This window comes from Crocuta crocuta, unplaced genomic scaffold, assembly GCF_008692635.1.
Source record: "Crocuta crocuta isolate KB4526 unplaced genomic scaffold, BGI_CrCroc_1.0 scaffold160, whole genome shotgun sequence".
NCBI classification, from domain to species: domain Eukaryota; kingdom Metazoa; phylum Chordata; class Mammalia; order Carnivora; family Hyaenidae; genus Crocuta; species Crocuta crocuta.
In genome coordinates this window covers 4742019-4760662 of record NW_027527591.1, presented here as the reverse complement: position 1 = coordinate 4760662, position 18644 = coordinate 4742019, and the positions used below count along the sequence as shown (strand labels likewise).

At 42.2% G+C, this 18644-nt stretch overlaps 1 protein-coding gene across 8 annotated transcripts in view; it reads right to left on the bottom strand.

Moving 5' to 3' along the window:
• The window catches only part of PLEKHM3 (pleckstrin homology domain containing M3), a 191100-nt gene that overhangs the window by 131714 nt on the left and 40742 nt on the right, over positions 1–18644 (bottom strand). For all 8 annotated transcript variants that reach the window (XM_077771140.1, XM_077771164.1, XM_077771160.1 and 5 more), the window contains exon 3: positions 13950–14885. In XM_077771140.1, the coding sequence (XP_077627266.1) occupies positions 13950–14885 (936 nt within the window). The remainder of the gene's footprint in view (positions 1–13949; positions 14886–18644) is intronic.

The following is an 18644-nucleotide window of genomic DNA, read 5'->3' as shown; positions in this document are numbered from 1 at the left end:
CCTTTCATCTGATTCCAGTTTTGCTGTCCGCACTGTTGCATGATAGAGAATTGTCTCTTTTCTCCCTCCTTCCTAGCAGGGAGCTGCTAAAACAGTTGGAATTTCCTCAGTGATACAAGTGTCTTTCAGATTCCTGAGCCCCTTGGATGGATCACAGCTGACTTTATGCTACTGAGGTGACTCATGGTGGGCCACCAAATAGCTTCAGATGGAAGGTGGTCACCAGAAGGACCAACCACATGATTAGAGGGTTTGGTCTTTGAGCCAGCCTGACCTCTGGGGAAGGAATGGGGGCTGGAGACTGAGTTCAATCACACGGTCAATGATACAATCAAGCCCATGCCGATATAATGCAACCCCAATAAAAACTCTGGACACTGAAACTGTGGAACCTCCTGGTTGAAAAATATACTGGTGTGCCAGGAAGGTCACATGCCCTGATTCTAAGGGCAGAGAGCACAGAGGCTCTGCATTTGGAGCCTTCCCAGACCTTGCCTTCTCAGTGTCTTCATTTGGCTGTTCCTGATTTGTATCCTTTCTAATAAAGCTGCAATTATGAGGATAGTGCTGTCCTGAGTTGTGAGTTGTTCCAGCAAATTATTAACCTGAGAGGGTTGTGGGAACCCCCAAATTTGTAGCTAGTCAGAGAGAGTGTGGGTGGCCTGGGACGCCCTGAGTTCGTAGCTGGCATCCACAGCTGCAGCAGTCTTTTGAAGGATCAGCCCTTAACTCGCGGGGTCTGTGCCAGCTGCAGGTGGCCAGCGCCAGAACTGAACGGCAGGACAGCCGCGGGAGCTGAAACAGAACGTGTGTCTATGGGAGAAACTGATGGTGTGGTGCCCGGAGAAGGGTGTGCACCCCCGTGTTTGAGGAATCCTAGTCCTGCAAAGAGAAGGTCAACTAAGTTTGGAAATGCTGTATACTTATACCTGTGATCAGAATAATAGAGGCTTTAAAAGGTTACATAGTCAAAAAAGATTTTCTTAAGTCCCTGGAAACCTTCGAGATCATAACTAGTTTTCCAAAAGGGGAAGTTTCGGCTCCATTATTTCTTAATATTATTAAACAACCTAGATGACTGAGTAGAGAACATGTTAAATATATCTGCAGATGACTCCAACCTAGGATTCCTAGAGAATACGGTGAGAGTGGGAGGGAGGGCTCAAAACAGAGGAGGATCAGAACAATCTAGCGCACACACATACTGTGCACCAGATACACAGCTAGGGAGGCAGCACTGAACACGACAACACAGCCCTCGCCATTACAGCATTTGCAGTAATACCGTAATGTGGAGAAGACAGGAGGAGACAGGTATGAAATAAGCAATTACACAGACGACACTATAATCTCGATTATGACAAGTACTAGAGTAAGAGGTACTAAACCAGCATTACAGAGGAGAGAACTAACTAGGTCTTAAGTGAGTCCTAGGGGTTGGGGAAGGCGTTCTTGAGATAGTAATGCTGAAGTAGTGACCTCAAGAAAGAGTTGGGTAGTGGAGATGGTGGTCATATTCCAGAGAGAGGCGACTGCAAGTGTGAAGGCTCTGAGGCAGGTGGGAAAGGAAGTGGTACATTTCAGGAAGAGAGGAAAATCAGTGTGGTCGGGACTTGGTGTGTGGGAGGAAGTGACAAGAAGAGCTGAAGGTGAGGAGGTGGGCGGGAGTAGAATTATGCAGGGTCATTATAAAGATCCTGGTCTTCATGCCAAAAGAAGTGGGACGCCAACGAAGGACTGTAAAGGGAGGTCTACCACAGTCAGTCTGCATTTTAATACAATCACATTCACTATGGTTGAGACAAGATTGGGAAAGGTTAGGATGGAAGCAGGCAGACTGGTTGAGAGGCCACTGAAGTTGTCTTGGTGAAAGATGACACTGCTGGTAGCAAAGAAATGGGGGAGGTAAGGGCTATCTCAAAATTCAAAGTCTAAATATACTTAGGAAGTATAAAATAGAAAGTAGGCAAACATTAGGATGTATTCAAAAGGTAGCCAGAATGTGAGTAAGGACTTGAGGTAATCTCTTTCTTCATTCTTATTCACCACTAGGTAGAACCTTATTAGAACACCATGGTAGTGTCCAGAATGTAAGGAAGACATGCAAACCTGGAGATTATCAGCAGATTGATACCTCAGTGGTTAAAATGTTGGACATATGTAGAAAAAACAGTTAAAAGAAACGTGCTTAGAAAGCCTAGAGAAAACTAAAGCATGGCTTGATTCATTCACTAAGAACAATATGGGTTAGGCCAATGGTTTCTCAAACTTTGTACGTATGCAAATCAACTGGAAAGTTTGTTAAAATCTCCAGATCTGATCCCAGAGATCCTGACTTCAATAGGTCTAGGGAAGTGTCCAGCCTTGTTCCCCCTCACCACTCTTGTGATTCTGATGCAAGTGGTGCTCTGATCACTTTGAGAAGGCTGAGCTCCTGCCTTTGAAAAAGTCAGACACACACCATAGGCCCATGACAAGAGTCCAGGAGAGTGGAGGAGGTGGGGTCATACAGGAAGAATGCTCAATTCTACCTGGGGGATTAGAATAGGGCAGGGGTAGGGGAGTCACGGAAGGCTTGTAAAGTAGTCTTTATGGGCTTAAAGGGTCTTTCACACCCAGAAGTCTTCAACAAAGCATAATACAAAACTGTACCCAGAATACTGCCTTGTCACCCCTGATCGCGGGGCTCACTGCTTTGCTGGACTGTTCCATTTTACTCTGAAATGTGGAAAGAAGTTTTATGCACTTTATTTCTTATTAATGTGATTTAATTAAAACATTTTCTGTGTTAATATATTTCAAAGTTTAAAACTTGAATAAGCAATATGTTGTATACCTGAAAAGAATATAACATTAAATGTCAACTATACTTCAATTAAAAAACAAAATAAAACTTGCATACAATTATATTTTCTACTGCTAAAATTAACATTTAGTTGGCCCCCACACCTCTGAAACTTTATATGGTCCATGTTTGTTGAATGAATGAATGACTGGATGGAAATAATACTGTAAGGAATAAATTGGTATTACTCAATTACTAGATTTCCTTATCTAGGGAGGCATTTACTCATTTCACTTCAGCATGTTTTTGCTTTTAGGCAGTACAATGAATTTTAGAAAACCTCTCAAATAGCTCTTACTTTAGAAGAGTCCATGAAAAACTTAGCTTTTCAAGGAACTTAGCTAGAAATTAAGAAGAATATTGACCTACCCCCAGGTAGGATACCCCCAGTCTATCCTAAAACCACACCTAGACCAATTTCTCTCCCAATGAAAAGTCAGTAAATAGAAATTATTAGCTCAATGTAGAGTCCAACAGTACATTAACACTTACTTTAGAAGTTTAGCTGGAAATGAACACATGATGAGAACAATGTTAACCATAAAGGAAGCTACAAAGAGGGACAAGAACTTTCCAGACCAAAGTATAGCAACAAAGACTGGGAGAAATGAACAGCTTAAAAAAAAAAAAGATAGCACAGCTATGGTCTATGAAGTTCAGGAAGGTCTATCAAAAGATCTGTATCTTCTGAAATTCAAAATGATTTTATTCTTCTGAAACATATCAAAGACCAACATGTGACTTCTATGATGAGATACCAGGAATAAATCAAAAAGCAAATTTATATCCTATAAAATCAAACAGCCTACTTATATAAAGTGATCAAATCTCTCTGAATTTTAGAATGTGAAATAGTTCAAAACTCAAACTATATAACATTCTTCTTCTTCCATAGTCATATTACTACTTCAGTGTGTATTCAGATTCTTAACTCACATTTACTTTTATTTAAAATTATTTTCTAGACAGAATAAATTAGAGACTGCAAAAAAGAGTAAAAAAGCAAAGTTATCCAATGATAAACATCAGAGTCAGGAAAAAGATTCCCATCTCCTGCCTTCTTAATCAAGTGATATTTCTACTGGTTTGAAATATCTTCCCCGAAGGAAAAAGGTATTATTATTAAATGAGGTTTAAATGGAGGGACCACATTAATATAATTTTCTCTAATTTTCTATAGTCAAAGAATCACAAAATGAGAGATAAAAGGGACCATATAGAGCAAGGCTGTCCCTTCTAAAATATCCCAGACAAATGGAAGTGTTGGAAGAAAATTCAAAGACTTTTAGTTCAACTGTGTGCTATAATTACTCATTTGTCTGGCTTCCAATTTTCAATTTCTATGAGAGCAAATAATGGGGTTATTCTGTTTACTATGCATTAAGCATAGTGCTTAGAACACAGTAGGGCTTCCATAAACATTTGCAGAAGGGCTGAATTAATAAATCTTCATCTTGCAGATGAGAAAACTGTAGCTCAGGCAAGTTAACTGACTTGCCTTGAGGTCACAATTCCAGTTCTTTCAGTCTCATTGGTCAGGGCTCTTGACACTCTGCTAATTTTCACCCATGGCCATCAGATCTTAAATAAGGGAAAGCCATTCCAATCTGGACATATCTGTTCCCTTGGTTGGGTGGAGTTACCAGAATACATCTGTTTTCACTTCTAAGTGGCGGTCTTCAAAAATATGGGGACAACACGTGTGTCCTATTGTAGGTTGCGTGTGGGTGGCATGCTATTTAGTCCTTTCACTACCCTATGACGTGTCAATAGATGTAGCTGTCTGTTCTTAAGAGCAACATCTATAACTGAAATTTCCAGGTGTGGTCTGGTCAGGGCAGAATGCAATGAAGATACAATCTCTTTGGGACCTGTTTGTGAATGCTTTTGATATAAATACAGCAGCATAGATCCTGGTTTCCCACTGCCTCATTTGTATACCCACATGAGCTGCTATTAGATCAAGTGTCTTGTGCCTTCTATCTTTGTTGTTAATTTTCTGAATATAAGCATGGGACTGTTTATCTCTACAAAAATCACATTTTTTTTTTTTTTTTTTTTTTTTTTTTTTAGAGAGAGAAAGAGTGTGCAAGTGGGAGAGAGGGGCAGAGGGAGAGAGAGAGAATCCCAAGCAGGCTCCACACTCAGCACAGATCCAGACACAGGACCCAATCCCACAATCCTGGGATAATGACCTGAGCTGAAATCAAGAGTTGGATGCTCAACTGACTGAACCACCCAGGTGCCCCAAATCACTTGTTTGGTCCATTTCTCTAGCTTGTATTTCAGAATCTGGATTCTGTCGTTCAACATATTAGTTGTCCAACATAGTTTTATGAGAGTTCCAAATTTGAAAAGTATGCCTATGATATCTTTATCCAGGTAATTACTGTCCTGTGTAGACAAATAATAAAAGGAGCTAATCCTTATACAGCACTTACTGTATGCCAGACACATTTCCAAGCCCTTTTACCTCATTTTATTCTTACTAGAAACTTATGAGGTAGATGTGATTATTTTCTCACATCTGAGATTACAAAATAGAGATGCAGAAAGGTTCAGTAATTATGTAGCAAATCTGGAAACCCACTTTGATTCCAGAGTGGTTGATCCTAATTACTAAATGATGCTCATTCTCATTATTATCATGTACCTTTACCAACAACCTTATAGGCTGAAAGGGATCCATGAGTCAGCAATCTTGTATAAAGCTGCCAATCATTCACAAAATGGCATAACCATAATCTCTGAAAACCCAAGATTTTCCATGTTGAGGATTTTGTAAAATGCGTTTCTTTTTTTCCTTTTTTTTTTTTTTAAGTTTATTTATTTATGGGACCCCGGGGTGGCTCAGTCAGTTGAGCGGCCAACTTCAGCTCACGTCATGATCTCATGGTTCGTGAGTTTGAGTTTGAGCCCTGCATTGGGTTCTGTGCTGACAGCTCAGAGCCTGGAGCCTGCTTCAGATTCTGTGTCTCCCTCTCTCTCTGCCCCTCCCCCACTTGAGCTTTGTCTCTCTCTCTCTCTCTCAAAAATAAATAAACATTAAAAACATCTTTTTAAAAAGGTTATTTATTTATTTTGAGAGAGACAGAGACAGCACGAGTGGGGTAAAGGCAGAGAGAGAATTCCAAGCAGACTCTGTGCTACCACACGGGGCTCGAACTCCTGAAACTGTGAGATGACCTGGGCTGAAACCAAGAATCGGATGCTTAACAACTGAGCCATGCAGGCGCCCCCCCCCCTTTTTTTTTTTAACAGAACAAGTCTTTTGATTTTTTTTATTACTCAAAATCTTCACTTTTTTATTTAGCTTTCTGACTCTGTGCTTGTGCCTTCAACAATTTCACGATTTTCCGCTCCTCTGTAAGGAAAGCATGCCTGGTCCTGTCACAAACACACTTAGCTCACATGGACCCACCATAGGCCCTGCTGATGTGTTTCCTCGTTTTAGACAACCTCCTAACTGAAGGTCTCACAGCACGAACTCCTTGAAGGTGGCCTGGGCACATACCACATGCAGGTTTTGGTGCTTTCCCAACTTTCTTGGTATAACGGTAAGCCACTCTATTACCAGGGGTTCGGGACAGTCTAGTTGTGTCAGAGGTTACGTTGTATATGTCAAATGCTGACCATTCTGAATGCCTATGGACGCTGTCCCCGGCTGGTGGGGGGGTGGGGGGAGAAGCCCAAATGCTTGGGCATGGACCTGACCTGTCTAGTAACTCCTCATTTTCCTTTGTGCATCTTCAACCAGAGTATAAAGTCGTGTGGGTCCAGACCGTATCTTTGCTTCTCTTATATCTCCCATAGCACCTACTACACAACGACCTCATAACAAAAATTCAAGGCTTTTTTAAAAGTTTATTTATTTTGAGAGATAGAAAGAGAGAGCTTACGTGAGTGGGAGAGGGGCAGAAAGAGAGAGGAAGAGATTGAATCCCAAGCAGTCTCCCTGCGGTCAGCACAGAGCCTGACATGGGGCTTGTTCCCACGAACCATGAGATCATGACCTGAGCAGAAATCAAGAGTCACCCAGGCATCTCCCCACCAAAATTCAAGTTTTATCTTTGATAGATGGGTAATAAAAGCCAAGGAGACTTCCCTGAGTTTAATTCTATAGGAAATATAAGGATGAAATTTAAAATGGGTAAATGGGGGGCATCTGGGTGGCTCAGACCGTACTGGGCTCCACGCTACCAGCGCAAAGTCTGCTTGGGATTCTCTCTCTCTCTCTCTCTCTGCCCTTCCCCCTTATGAGCATGCACTCACTCTCTCCCAAAATAAATAAACTTTAAAAAATAATAATAATAATAAAATGGGGAAGTGGGAAGAGACACTACTTTCATTCTTTAGTTTTCACATTCTCTACAACAGGGACTCTCAGGCAGAAGCAGAAACGGACTGCGTCAGACTCCAAGCCAGTGGCCACGACAGTCTAGCCCCTTCCCCAGTCCCATTCTCCTGCTCACCCCCTTTAAGCCCCCACATCTTCTTCGAGGGGATTCTATAAAACACTGAAGAGCACAGCCCGCATATGGCTCCTACTTACATTTCCCCAGGTACCTGGCAGAGCATGTGTGTGGCACACATGACGTGATTAATAAATGCTTGTTGAAATGAACCCTCCACCCGAACTCTGCTGAAAGATCTTCCTATCAGCAACCCCTCTGTGGTCATATTAAAGGCTGGGGAGATAAAACAGCCCTTCAGGACACACACACATACACACATGAGATTTCTCCTCTGGGAGACAACAACTCAATACACTAAAAAGAAGACAATGCAAGATAAAAAGGCAACAACAAACTTAAAAAATTCTCTTATCCAAGCTGTTTATATGCTTTGAGGGGAATATCTAAGTTTTTCTTTACTGCCTTATTCTCTTCCAATTGGCTACCTGCCTATTCCTTAACTCAAATAAATCTTCACCTTATTCTCATCCCTAGCAAGTGGGAGACAAATTTGAAAACAGTACTAAAGATAGGAAATGGAGATATCAAGGAAAGTCAATTCTTTTTATTTCTGTCCCTCTTTTCCTTAGCGGATCTTGCACTTTGGCTACTAGAGGATCCCTGATTTTTCACATGAGAATCAAAACAGATTTTGGCTCTGCTAACAGTTTTTTTCCCCTTCAAGAGCATAATATACAACTTCCCTTCTTAGAAACCCACATATCTTTCTTTACCTAAACTCACATGCATAATCAGCTCCCAAATTCAATTTCTCTTTTTTTTAAGAATTGCTATTCTGCATGATTTACGCTAAGGCCAGTAAGTGGCTATTCCCCACCTCAGAAATGTTGCTTACTTCCAGACTGGCAGCTATTTAATGAATAATTAACCGCTCCATACTTTCTATCAGGGATGCTTGTATTACCAGGGTAAAGGTATACTTTATGTCTAAACGATGTCATAAAATAGGCCTTTGCCAGAAAGACGCCCTCATTTATCACACGACATGCCTTGTGGTATTAACAAGGTCGATACTGTTTGTTTAATATATTTTGCTTTCATAGGGGTTTGAAATGATTTGTTTTTGCAGCTGTAACGGAGTTAAATTAGGGATTTAGCTTCTGCTTAGCTAGTTGAGCATATATAACCAGGGGCTATTAATTATCTGCCTAGAGGCCTTTAGTCCCCCTCCCACTGCTTCCAGCATCCTGGGGGGACGGAGTTACACCCCCAGCAGCCAGATTCCACCCTCGAATAACCAACCCTGGCTTCTCGGAACAGGGGAGAGACGAAATCATTCAAACTGTTATTTCTTACTCCACAGCAGCCCTCACCCCAACATGTAAAGGTTATTGGTGGGTAGATTTTTTCATTGTTGAGTAAGGAATTTAAGAGAAAAATCTTGGTTCAAAGACTAGTCCCAGACATCCTTCCTCACAAATGAGAAACTAACAACAAAAAAGTTCTGTGACCCTGAAGTACCAATAATCAGTCCCTTTCCCCTTTTCTCTCTGCTCACACTGCTGCTCTGTCTTAAATGGAGCAGGGGGAGAGGAGGAAGTTTCCTCCAAAGATAAACTTGTCAAAAGTCTGCACTACAATTCTAATTCCTCTCTACCTGTTTGTATCCTGTGGGAGCAGCCGCTGAAAAGCTCTGGAGAAAAAGGGCAAGGGGAGAGAAGGGGCCAGAAGGGGTGGGGGCAAAGAAAAACTAGAGTGCAATTCAAACAAAAATAAAATCTCTCTCTCTCTCTCTCTCTCTCTCTCTCACACACACACACACACACACACACACACACACACACACGCTCAGACACACAAAGAGAGAGAAAAAAGTGCTCCCCCCCCACCTCAGGTCCTAACAACATACTTCTTTATCAGAGGTTCATTGTCAATCAATTAGCCGAGGCAGCAGGGGTCTGTGAGGTAGGGGCACCCAGGGAAACAATGGGCAGCCCTGTTGTATTACTATTTAATCACTTTTGCTAAATAAATAGAGCAGCCCCGAGGTGCTGTCATGTCAAGGGAATTTATTAGGGAAAAAAAAAAACTTCATTTCTTCCTTGGTCATTCCTTTTTTCCCTTCAGGACAAGAGAGGGTTATTACTGTAGCCTTAAGTTCCATCTTTGTGTTTCTTGCCTTTGATTCCCACTCGGACCCTGCCACTTTCTGGCACTAATTTGTCAGGCTGAACAAAGAGAGGATTTGTACCTCCTGTAAGGTCTCAATTAGGAATGGCTTCTGCTGTATTATGTGCCATTCAGAGAGGACACAATGCCGGTAATTACAGGAATTTGCACTAAATGGCTGAAGAATTCACAGCAAAACTTTTCCCCCCCTTGGGCTTACTCCTCCCAAGGGCTGGGGGGGGGGGGGGGGGGGAGGAAAGCAAAAGCTCTTAATGCCGGAGAGATGTAATTACCAACAGCAGTCCCAAGAGGTTAAACAGCAGCCGAAGGAGTAAAACCATAAAACTGACAGTGTGGAAATAGTGGAGGGGATCCCCTCGGCTCACTGGGTTTTTGTTTTTGGGTTTTTTTTTTTTTTTTTTTTTTTGCTGTGTCTTCTGTTAACATTTCAGCTTCAGTTCAGAATCGGGCACACTGTCCCATAGCGGCCATCCGCTCTCACTCCCAGATTATAAAGCAGGGACAGAGGACCGCTCTGACGGCCAGCTTTGCAGCTCTAGTGGCACCTAACACAAGGCCCGGGGTCCTTTTCTTACCCAGCTGGTAGGTTTCTTGATTGCTGGGAAATTACAGGAAAAATAGCTGTATGTAGTCAGGCCAGGAAACCATCTATCTTCTGAAGGGAAACAGGTATGTACCCGTGGCTAATTCCTGAAGAAAACAGGACTGCTGCCTTAGGATGGGATTTATACAGCGTTTTGTGAACAACCTAATTGAGAACCACTTACAGCTACATACTTCATGAATATTTTAATAAGCTGCATAACCATTTGTTTTAGCATTAATATTTTAATACCACAGATGCCTCATTGCCAAACCAAATTTTGAATCCCAACCGGTAACTTTGCTGAAGAATCGTCCCTCATTTTCTGCCACAGCGGTGTTTCTGAAAAGTTGTACTAAAGCGGCACCAAATGAAATGTTCTGAAATCCCACTTTCATCATACACTCCTCTGCTCAGGAACCTTCTGAGACTTCAGGGCCAAATATTAAGCTCAACACCCTCAAACTCCTTTTGTGGGTCGAAAATGACCGGAGAGCTGCAACTTCACACAAGTTCTACTTGACACCACCTCCCACCGTTCTCCAAGCCAGTGTATGGCCCTCGCTTCTCTAGCTCTGGTCACCGCTGCCGTGTGGCCTGCAGCTGTGGTCCTGTGATGAACGTCTGCCTCCCTAGCGGACTGCAGGTTCCATGAGGGCGAGGACCCCATCTGCCTTCTTGCAGCACTGACTCTTCCACGTGCATCGAGGCGTTTTGGCACATGGCAAGAAAGTCGGCCCTCGATAAATGGTAGGATGACTGAAAGAACTTCATTTTCAAAGGCATGTTTTCAGGAAGAAGGAATGCAAGTGCAAAGGCCCAAAGGCAAGAATGACCAGGGTAGGTTCCAGAACAAAAGATGACCACTGTGTTGGGGCTTCCTAGAACGAGGCTGCCATGGAGCTGAGAGGAAGCCATGGAACAGCCACACATAGTCAAATACAACTAGAAAAAGTTCCAGCCCGTGTTAACAAAGTTATACATTAAGCATGTATTTTCAAAACCATAATTTCAGGCACTTGGGAATGGTCTATTTTTTCTGCAGGGGCTCTTTAAGTTTCCAAAAAGGGTATAGAAAATTCTTTGCCTACCGAAAGAATTTAGTGAGATAAGGCCCACTGCACTATTTTGTACATTTAAAGCCAACATTTGTAGCTCACCTGGGTAGCAACCGAATGACCTCATAATAAAGAGCTACTCAGGGCAACCGTCCACTCCTAAGATTTTTTTTTCATCAAAAATATTTAAAGGGGAATAAATAAATAAATCATTAAAAAGTATTTAAAGGGGAAGGACAAGTGGATATAAAACCTTATATTCTAAAGAGATTCACTAGAACCAAGAAATTTTCTGAATTACCTTCTCCTTAAAATAATAGATATTGCCAAGTTCAACTAAAAACACTTTAGTGGACATTTTGCCATTTCAGAAAGTAAACATACTATGCAACCAGCTTTTTCACCGAATGCATATTTTTACAAGGATGAAACATTAGGTGACACAAGTACTAAATGAACAGCTGGTTTAGATTAACTGTGTTTGTGAGAAACAGATCAATTTTTAAAGTTCCATCTGCTATTATAATCTTTAATATAATGAACCGCCTCCCAAGAAATTAAAAAACCATTCATTCAGAGGTTTGCTGAACAAGTTTTAGCCTTTTTCTTTTGAGACTCTGCCCCCTACAGGAGATGAAGTATCCCTGCCTGGGCTAGGGAACCACTATTCCTTCCATGCTGGAATTCAGGAAAATGAAAAGCAACCTGGTAAATCGTGTGGGCCACAAAGCAACTGAACGTAGCATTTTCTGATTGAAGGGGCACTGAAAGGAAATAAAAATTGCTACTTTGGAATCGGCCATGCTACACAAATTAGGATTGACTTCTCCCCACCTCAAATTAGAACCCCTCCCCACCCCCATGCCTCCCTAGAACTCCAAACCAAAGCATGAAGGTAAAAGCTGACCTGGGCAAATGCCTCCTGGATTCGCGATTACCACCCATCCTCAACCTGTTCTCCAACTAGGCAAACTGAGCGAGGACATTTAGAGAGCACAGAGAGACACCTTAAAACACAGGACCTGAAACAGCCGCCAAAGTTCTGTCCCTGCCTATTCTGTACTCCTTTCCCTATTCTTTTCTACTTAGTTTCCTTCTCCCTGCCTCTTCTACTCACCCTTCTTTGTCTTTTTCCCGTTTTCATTTCTCCAACCGCTAGATGTGATGGACCTGCTGTGTGCTACCTCTACTTGCATTTCTCCTTCCTCTGAGAGCAAGAAACGCTGCTAGTGAAGTCCAGGATGTGGGCAGTGCACACTCCATCAGGAAGCAAACTTGTGGGAGACAGGTAAATTAGGGGTCAACTAGGTGACAATCTTTGTGTAACCCTTGAGACTTTTCTTCCCCCTTTTAGGAGAAAGTTTCCCGATTCAGCTATTTCAGTCTCTACCTTGAGAACTAGGCCCAGCTATTCTCCTTGATTCTAATAACAGCACAGATTTGTTGACCCCATCAGCAATCCAGAGCCACAGAGGTGTATCACAATTCCAGAATGTTCCCAGAGTCAGCATCAATAAATTGTTGAGTGACTGAACGTTGAAATATAATGCATGCACTAATAAGACACTAAAATGTCAATAATTTCTACAAACTATGGGAAAGCCCATGTCCCCTTATTTCAAAACCATTTTGCAAAAGTAGCTGACTGACTTCACACCAGGTCATTCACGCCTGCAGATACACACACATCACCTAGTACGGCTTCTTTACCAGCCCCGCGTCTCTGGTCTCTCCTACCCACCCCTGTGAGTTTCTGCTTCACAGTTACAGAGACCCTCTAGAGAAAGCAGGGATGATTCACTTAATCCCCTCCTTAGGTATATTATTTTTCAACAGAAAAGGCAATCATCACAACTAACCTAAATTCAAATTTCCCCATGCCACCACTATTTGGCTCTCAATGCAGGAACAAGCAGAAATTGAGAATTTGGTCTTGGCTGCTGGTGAGCTTCCCGTTCACTTCTAAATAACACACTTAAATCTGACACACTTGAATTACAATCTTCCAAATCGGGTTTCCAATTAAATTACCTTCATGGTAAATTTACCTTAAGGAAAATTTCTTGTCCCAAATTATGGGGTTTAGTGAAAGGGACATAATTTCATTTAGTTTATAGGAGATATATAGACTTGGCTTAGTGAGTGTTTTATTCTGTCTAGTTTACTGTTCAGGGGAAAGTGAAAGGAATGAGAAATAGCGGGGAGAAGCAGTAACAGGGTCTTAAGAAATTACAGATAATTGGCCTTGAACTCTACTTTGTGTCTCACCCTTCCATAGCAGTTTCAGAGGCCCTGGTCTTCCCCAGGACGAGGTGCAGGCCTATCATGACTCAGAGGTCATCTGCTGAATCATCATCTACCATGCTGTTAGTCACCTCCAGATTTTCTGTCAAGGCTGACTGTAGACTCTTCTTTAACAGGATCTGACGAGGTCATGATCAATGACAGTTCTCTACAGACATTTTTTTTTTTTTTTGATGAGGATTGTCAGCAGTCAGCTTTGGGTCTGAATATCTCTTATGAGGTGATTTGTGATATCCACGTTCCCAGTGACCTTTAGTTAAGAGGATAAAGGAAATGGAATCACAGCAGACTCAAGAAGCTGAAATTCTAGTCTGGTTATGCTTCAGCTAAGTCATTTTGACTCTGTGGCATATAGCTTATCTGCTTCTACTGACTTTACCAGCATGGCATGAAGACAGACAGATGTTTTGATGTAGGAAACTCCTTGAAGGAGAGGTGCTGTTTAAACAAGAGGTGGATATGACTAGCCCATTGAGGGGGTTTTTACAGCAAATTCCAATTGTAGGGTTCAGGTTGTTCTTTAACGAGCTTTAGGCTAAAAATTTGCTTCATACCTGCACACTTGAAACTCTGAGCAGTGAGCCCTCGTTCCAAAGACAAAGTTGTCAGAATGCTGAGGAAGCTGGTGGTCACAGACTGACGTTTGTTCTTTCGGAGTTCGGGCCTGCCCATCTGATCCTTGGGTTTGCTCCTCAGGGTCACCTGCAGGTTTTGCTCTGAACTCCTCGCCACATTGGCAGCTGTTTTCAGAGCCTCCATCCACTCCTCGGCCCTCTGCCGGGTCTCTGCCCGGAGGCGGAGGACATCTTGGGGGAAAATGACTTGAAAGCAAGAGTCACAGTCGTCCAGGTTGTCCATCTGGACAGCCAGACACACGTCCACATTGTAGCTCAGCAGGGGGTCCTCGTCCAGCTTGCCAGGCTGGAAAGCCATAAGGCAGGCCCTGCTCAGCACAAACGTAAATGCCTTCCAGTTGTTTTGGATGGTCAGCCTGTACAGCGTCCCCGATTTGATGATGTTTTGGTATTGTCTGGGGCTCTCCAACACAGGTGATGGCGCGAGAAGCTCACTGGATTTCTTCTGTAAACAATGGTTCTGTGTACAGTCAACATGATGACCGAGCCCTGGGGAGTTGGCCAGCTCTTCCTGCCGCCCCACGTACCCAGGCACGGTGGCGTGCACGACTTCCCAAAGCTTCTGCCCCCAGTCTAAAGCCTCCCATGGTGACTCTGCCTTCAACTGCAGCTGAGTGTTGTCATAGAGAACGGTATCCACCAGCCTGGCCTCGAGGTTGCCCAACACCGATATGCTCTGGAAGTGCGAAAGCTGGTAGGTGGCATAGAGGGCTTGATTGCCACTGCTGTCAAGGCTGTAGAAGGATAAGTTGTAGGGTGAGAGTTCTGCATAACAGCTCTGCCAGTAACTGTCATGGTCCTTCCTAATCTCCAGGTACCCCTTCTTCAGAATGTTTGGGAATGCTTGCTTGTGTTCTAGGAAGAAAAAACAAGACAAAAGAAGCAATGTATTAATTTCTTAATATGAATAAATTCAATGAGATGATAAGGCAGGTGCAAGAAACCAAAGAGATCAGGAATGACATCCTTCTGGTTCACACTAAACACAGTAGAGGTAGTACAATTCCAAGACAGTACAATTGACAAGATGTAATTGGGGAAAAATTTCAAGGCTACAGAAACCTAACTAGAGTGGAATTATGAGTGCAAGATTAAGTATTGAGGGGCGGGATTGGTCTGCAAAGTCAATGTGACATGCGGAGGTCTATGTGGAAAACTGTGACCCTCCCCGACAGGTCCATGAAATAACTGCAATTCACCAGGCTTTCGTGTTTTCTAGGTAATATTCTGTAGAAGGCCAAATACACAAGAGAGAATGTTCCTCCTGTCACTTGACCTAACTCCTTGCTAATACATTTTCTTTGGGTTAGTAAAACCAGGAACGGCCAATAGAAAGGACAGAGCATGAAGTACGCTTCTCATAAACTCCTGTTTCTTGGACACTCCCATTAGTCTTCAAGGCCAGTTCATGAGCCTCCTGTCTTGTAACCAGTTGCCCGGGCTGGACTCAACTAGCGCATGTTTTAGGTCTCTGCTTAGACAGTAGTTCTCTCTCACCTCTGAGCCTGACTGTGCTCATACTGTCACCTTCTGCTCCTTCCCACTGCTTCCACCAGCTACCACACACTTACCCTTCACGTAGCCATCCTGTCTTCCAGGAGCGGACTCTGTCCCGATTCCCTCAACCCCTCATCGGCGCGCGCGCACACACGCACGCACCCGGTCAGTATCAGGTATCCCTGTTACAGGTATCCCTGTTATTCCTCTTTGATGGACTCTTGTCAGGCTGTATTGTAATAGTTTATTTAAATATTTGAACAAATAAAATTTTGAAGTTTTAAAAAGAGTGTCCTCCCCATTGGACTATAACCTCCACTGAAGACAGAGGAGAGGTCTGTCTTTTCACCCTTACATTACAACACACAGTACAATGCCTACTACATAATAGGCTCTTAAAAAATACTTATTAAATGAGAAATCAAGCTTGTAGCACAACGCCCAGGATAGAGTAGATATAATTCCTTTCCTTTCCCCTGTTTCACAAGTTTATCTGGTTGTGCCATCTTTAATCAATGATTAGCTGCAATGTACACAAGTTTAGTACTTTAGTAGAAGGGAATTGTCACTTGGGAGACTTCCTGATACTTTTATCAGGCATGAAAATGACATCCATGCAAGAGGCAGCACTCCTCCCTGATAAAGATTTTCATTTCCAAAATGCTTCTCAATCTCTTTGCTGATACACACTGGAGACAGTCATAAACTAATGGAGTCATTCCCTAAAGAAGACAAATCACACTCCCAAAGGGTATGATTTCTGATCTTGGCTGAAGGGGGGAAAAAACTAACACAGATCTAGATCTTAAAATAGCAAAGCAAAAAGAAAAGGAGGGAAGTGAGGCAGAGAAAAGCCAATTTTACCTGCTTTACATCTCCAGTCCTGACATTCATTAGTATTTCTGTGATAACTCAAAAGCCATTAATTTCTTGCAACCCACACTAATCCCTTTGTAGAGAGAGATAATGGATGCCTATTCTCAGTTATCTATCTTTTCGGATAATGTAATAAGGGAGGTAGTGCTGTTAGAGACATTGCTGCTACCCCTCCCCCGCTCATTTCCATCAAGCGCTGATGGTAGTTCAATCTTTTCCATAATAAGACTCGTAACCATGTGTTCCTCCGTCCTCGTCTGTCCTGTGACCCAGTGGCCCAGCTACACATCCCTGAGTAAAATATAAACCATCTTTCTTGCTTTTAGCTAGGAATTTTTCTCTCCCTTTCTTTCCTTCCTGAGAGCTTTTTACAACAGGTAGCACAAATTAGAAATTCTGCTTTAATTGGGCCCAAGCCAGCAGCAAACCCTTCTAAAACCTCACCCCTCTCTGACTGCCCAAGCTAGGGTGGTAGATGCTACCTTGGGTAGACTGGATGGGAAGTCCTTCCTGGGAATCTCCAAAGTCCCTTTACCTCCTTGATACAGAGTAAGGGTANCCCCTCTCTAAATAGATAAACAAAACTGAGACAGAAAAGACTGGTGTTGATCACAGGAAATGGCCCTTTCTTACAGGATGCAGTTTGTAGCGTATATTTCTGGAGAAAGAAAAATCAAGAAGAGAGCAAACCTGATCAGGAAACTACCCTCTGTGGTATGTATTCCATGCCGAAGGGCCTGTTTCTATCAGATCTTGCCAATATTTCCTGTGTGAAGTGTTAATCTTCTTTGAGTTGTAGAGGGTCAGAGAACAACCATTTCTCTTTAATCTCTAATAATTGCTGCTTACTATTTCTATCTTAAGTTTATTTTTAATATTTGTGTCACTGACAAATCAGAAGGTATATATTTAAATCTAAGCTTTCATTAACTTATAGTTCATCTTTTATTTCTCCAGACTATATCATTTCAACTCATTTAATTAACCTCACACACATTATTGTAAAGTGTTCAACTTCACAAATGAACAATATCTATCTTAACTAATACCGTAAATTATTCAGATGGGACCACTGACAGTGATTATCACCATTTCCTCAATAAAATAGGAACAGATGATCAAAATGAATCACTGGACCCAGAAATTTCATACTGAAACCGCGAGAGTAATTCTTTGTGGAAAAGGGTGAAAAAACAAAAACAAAAACCCAGAACTCTTCCTTTCCCCATTGCTTTCCACTTTGGAGCATGAAGAGCCAGTTCAGTTCCTCTACAGTGAAGACCCCTTCTTCCCCTTCTCCTAATCCTGTAATACCAGTGCAGTGGTTTAAGGAAAAAGATGGCTATTTACTGAAGAGGAAGAAGGGAATTTTCCACACAATGCACCTGATTCACTTCTGTACAGCCAACCAGCCTGAGTTCCTCTTTTGCTATTATTTCCGCTATCTGTTCTCAAAAATGTTTCCGTTCTCATGGCCACCATCTTAAGGTTTTTTTTCTTAATATACTGTGGCATAATTGACATATAACATCATATTAGTTTCATGTGTACAACGTAATGATTTGATATTTGCATATACCGTGGTGATCACATTAAGTCCAGTTAGTTGCATTTTTTTCTTGAGATGACATTTAAGATTTCTTCCCTTAGCAACTTTCAAACATGCAGTACAATGTTATTAACTATAGCTGTCATGCTGTACATTCCATCCCCATGGCTTTTTTATTTTACAACTAGAAAGTTGTACCTTTAAGACCTAATCAAGGTCTTAAATAAGCTCAGGCCTCTCGTCCTCCTCCCTCTGGCCATCTCCCATCAGGGTCACTCAGCCCTTTCCTTGGCCCCTTTTCAGCCCTAAACCCTCCACAGGTTTCCTAGTGCTACAGGAACATTCAAACTCCTTAAAACATTTGATTATGGAAAATTTCAAACACACATGAAAGCATGTAGAAGACTAAAATAAACAACCATGGACCTATCCTTCAGCTTCAAAAATCAAGTTTCTGCTATTCCTGTTTTATATCCCCCACCCTCTCCAACTCTGGCTTTTAATTGTTTTTGTTTTTTGTTTGCTTTGGTTTGGTTTGTGTTTTGGCTGGACTGTTTGAAAGAAAATTGCTGAAATTTTATCATTTCTACTGTAAATACTTCAGGGGTATCTCTAATCTAACAGAATAGAACTTTAATACACACACACACACACACACACACACACACACCATTTTCACACCCAACAATGTG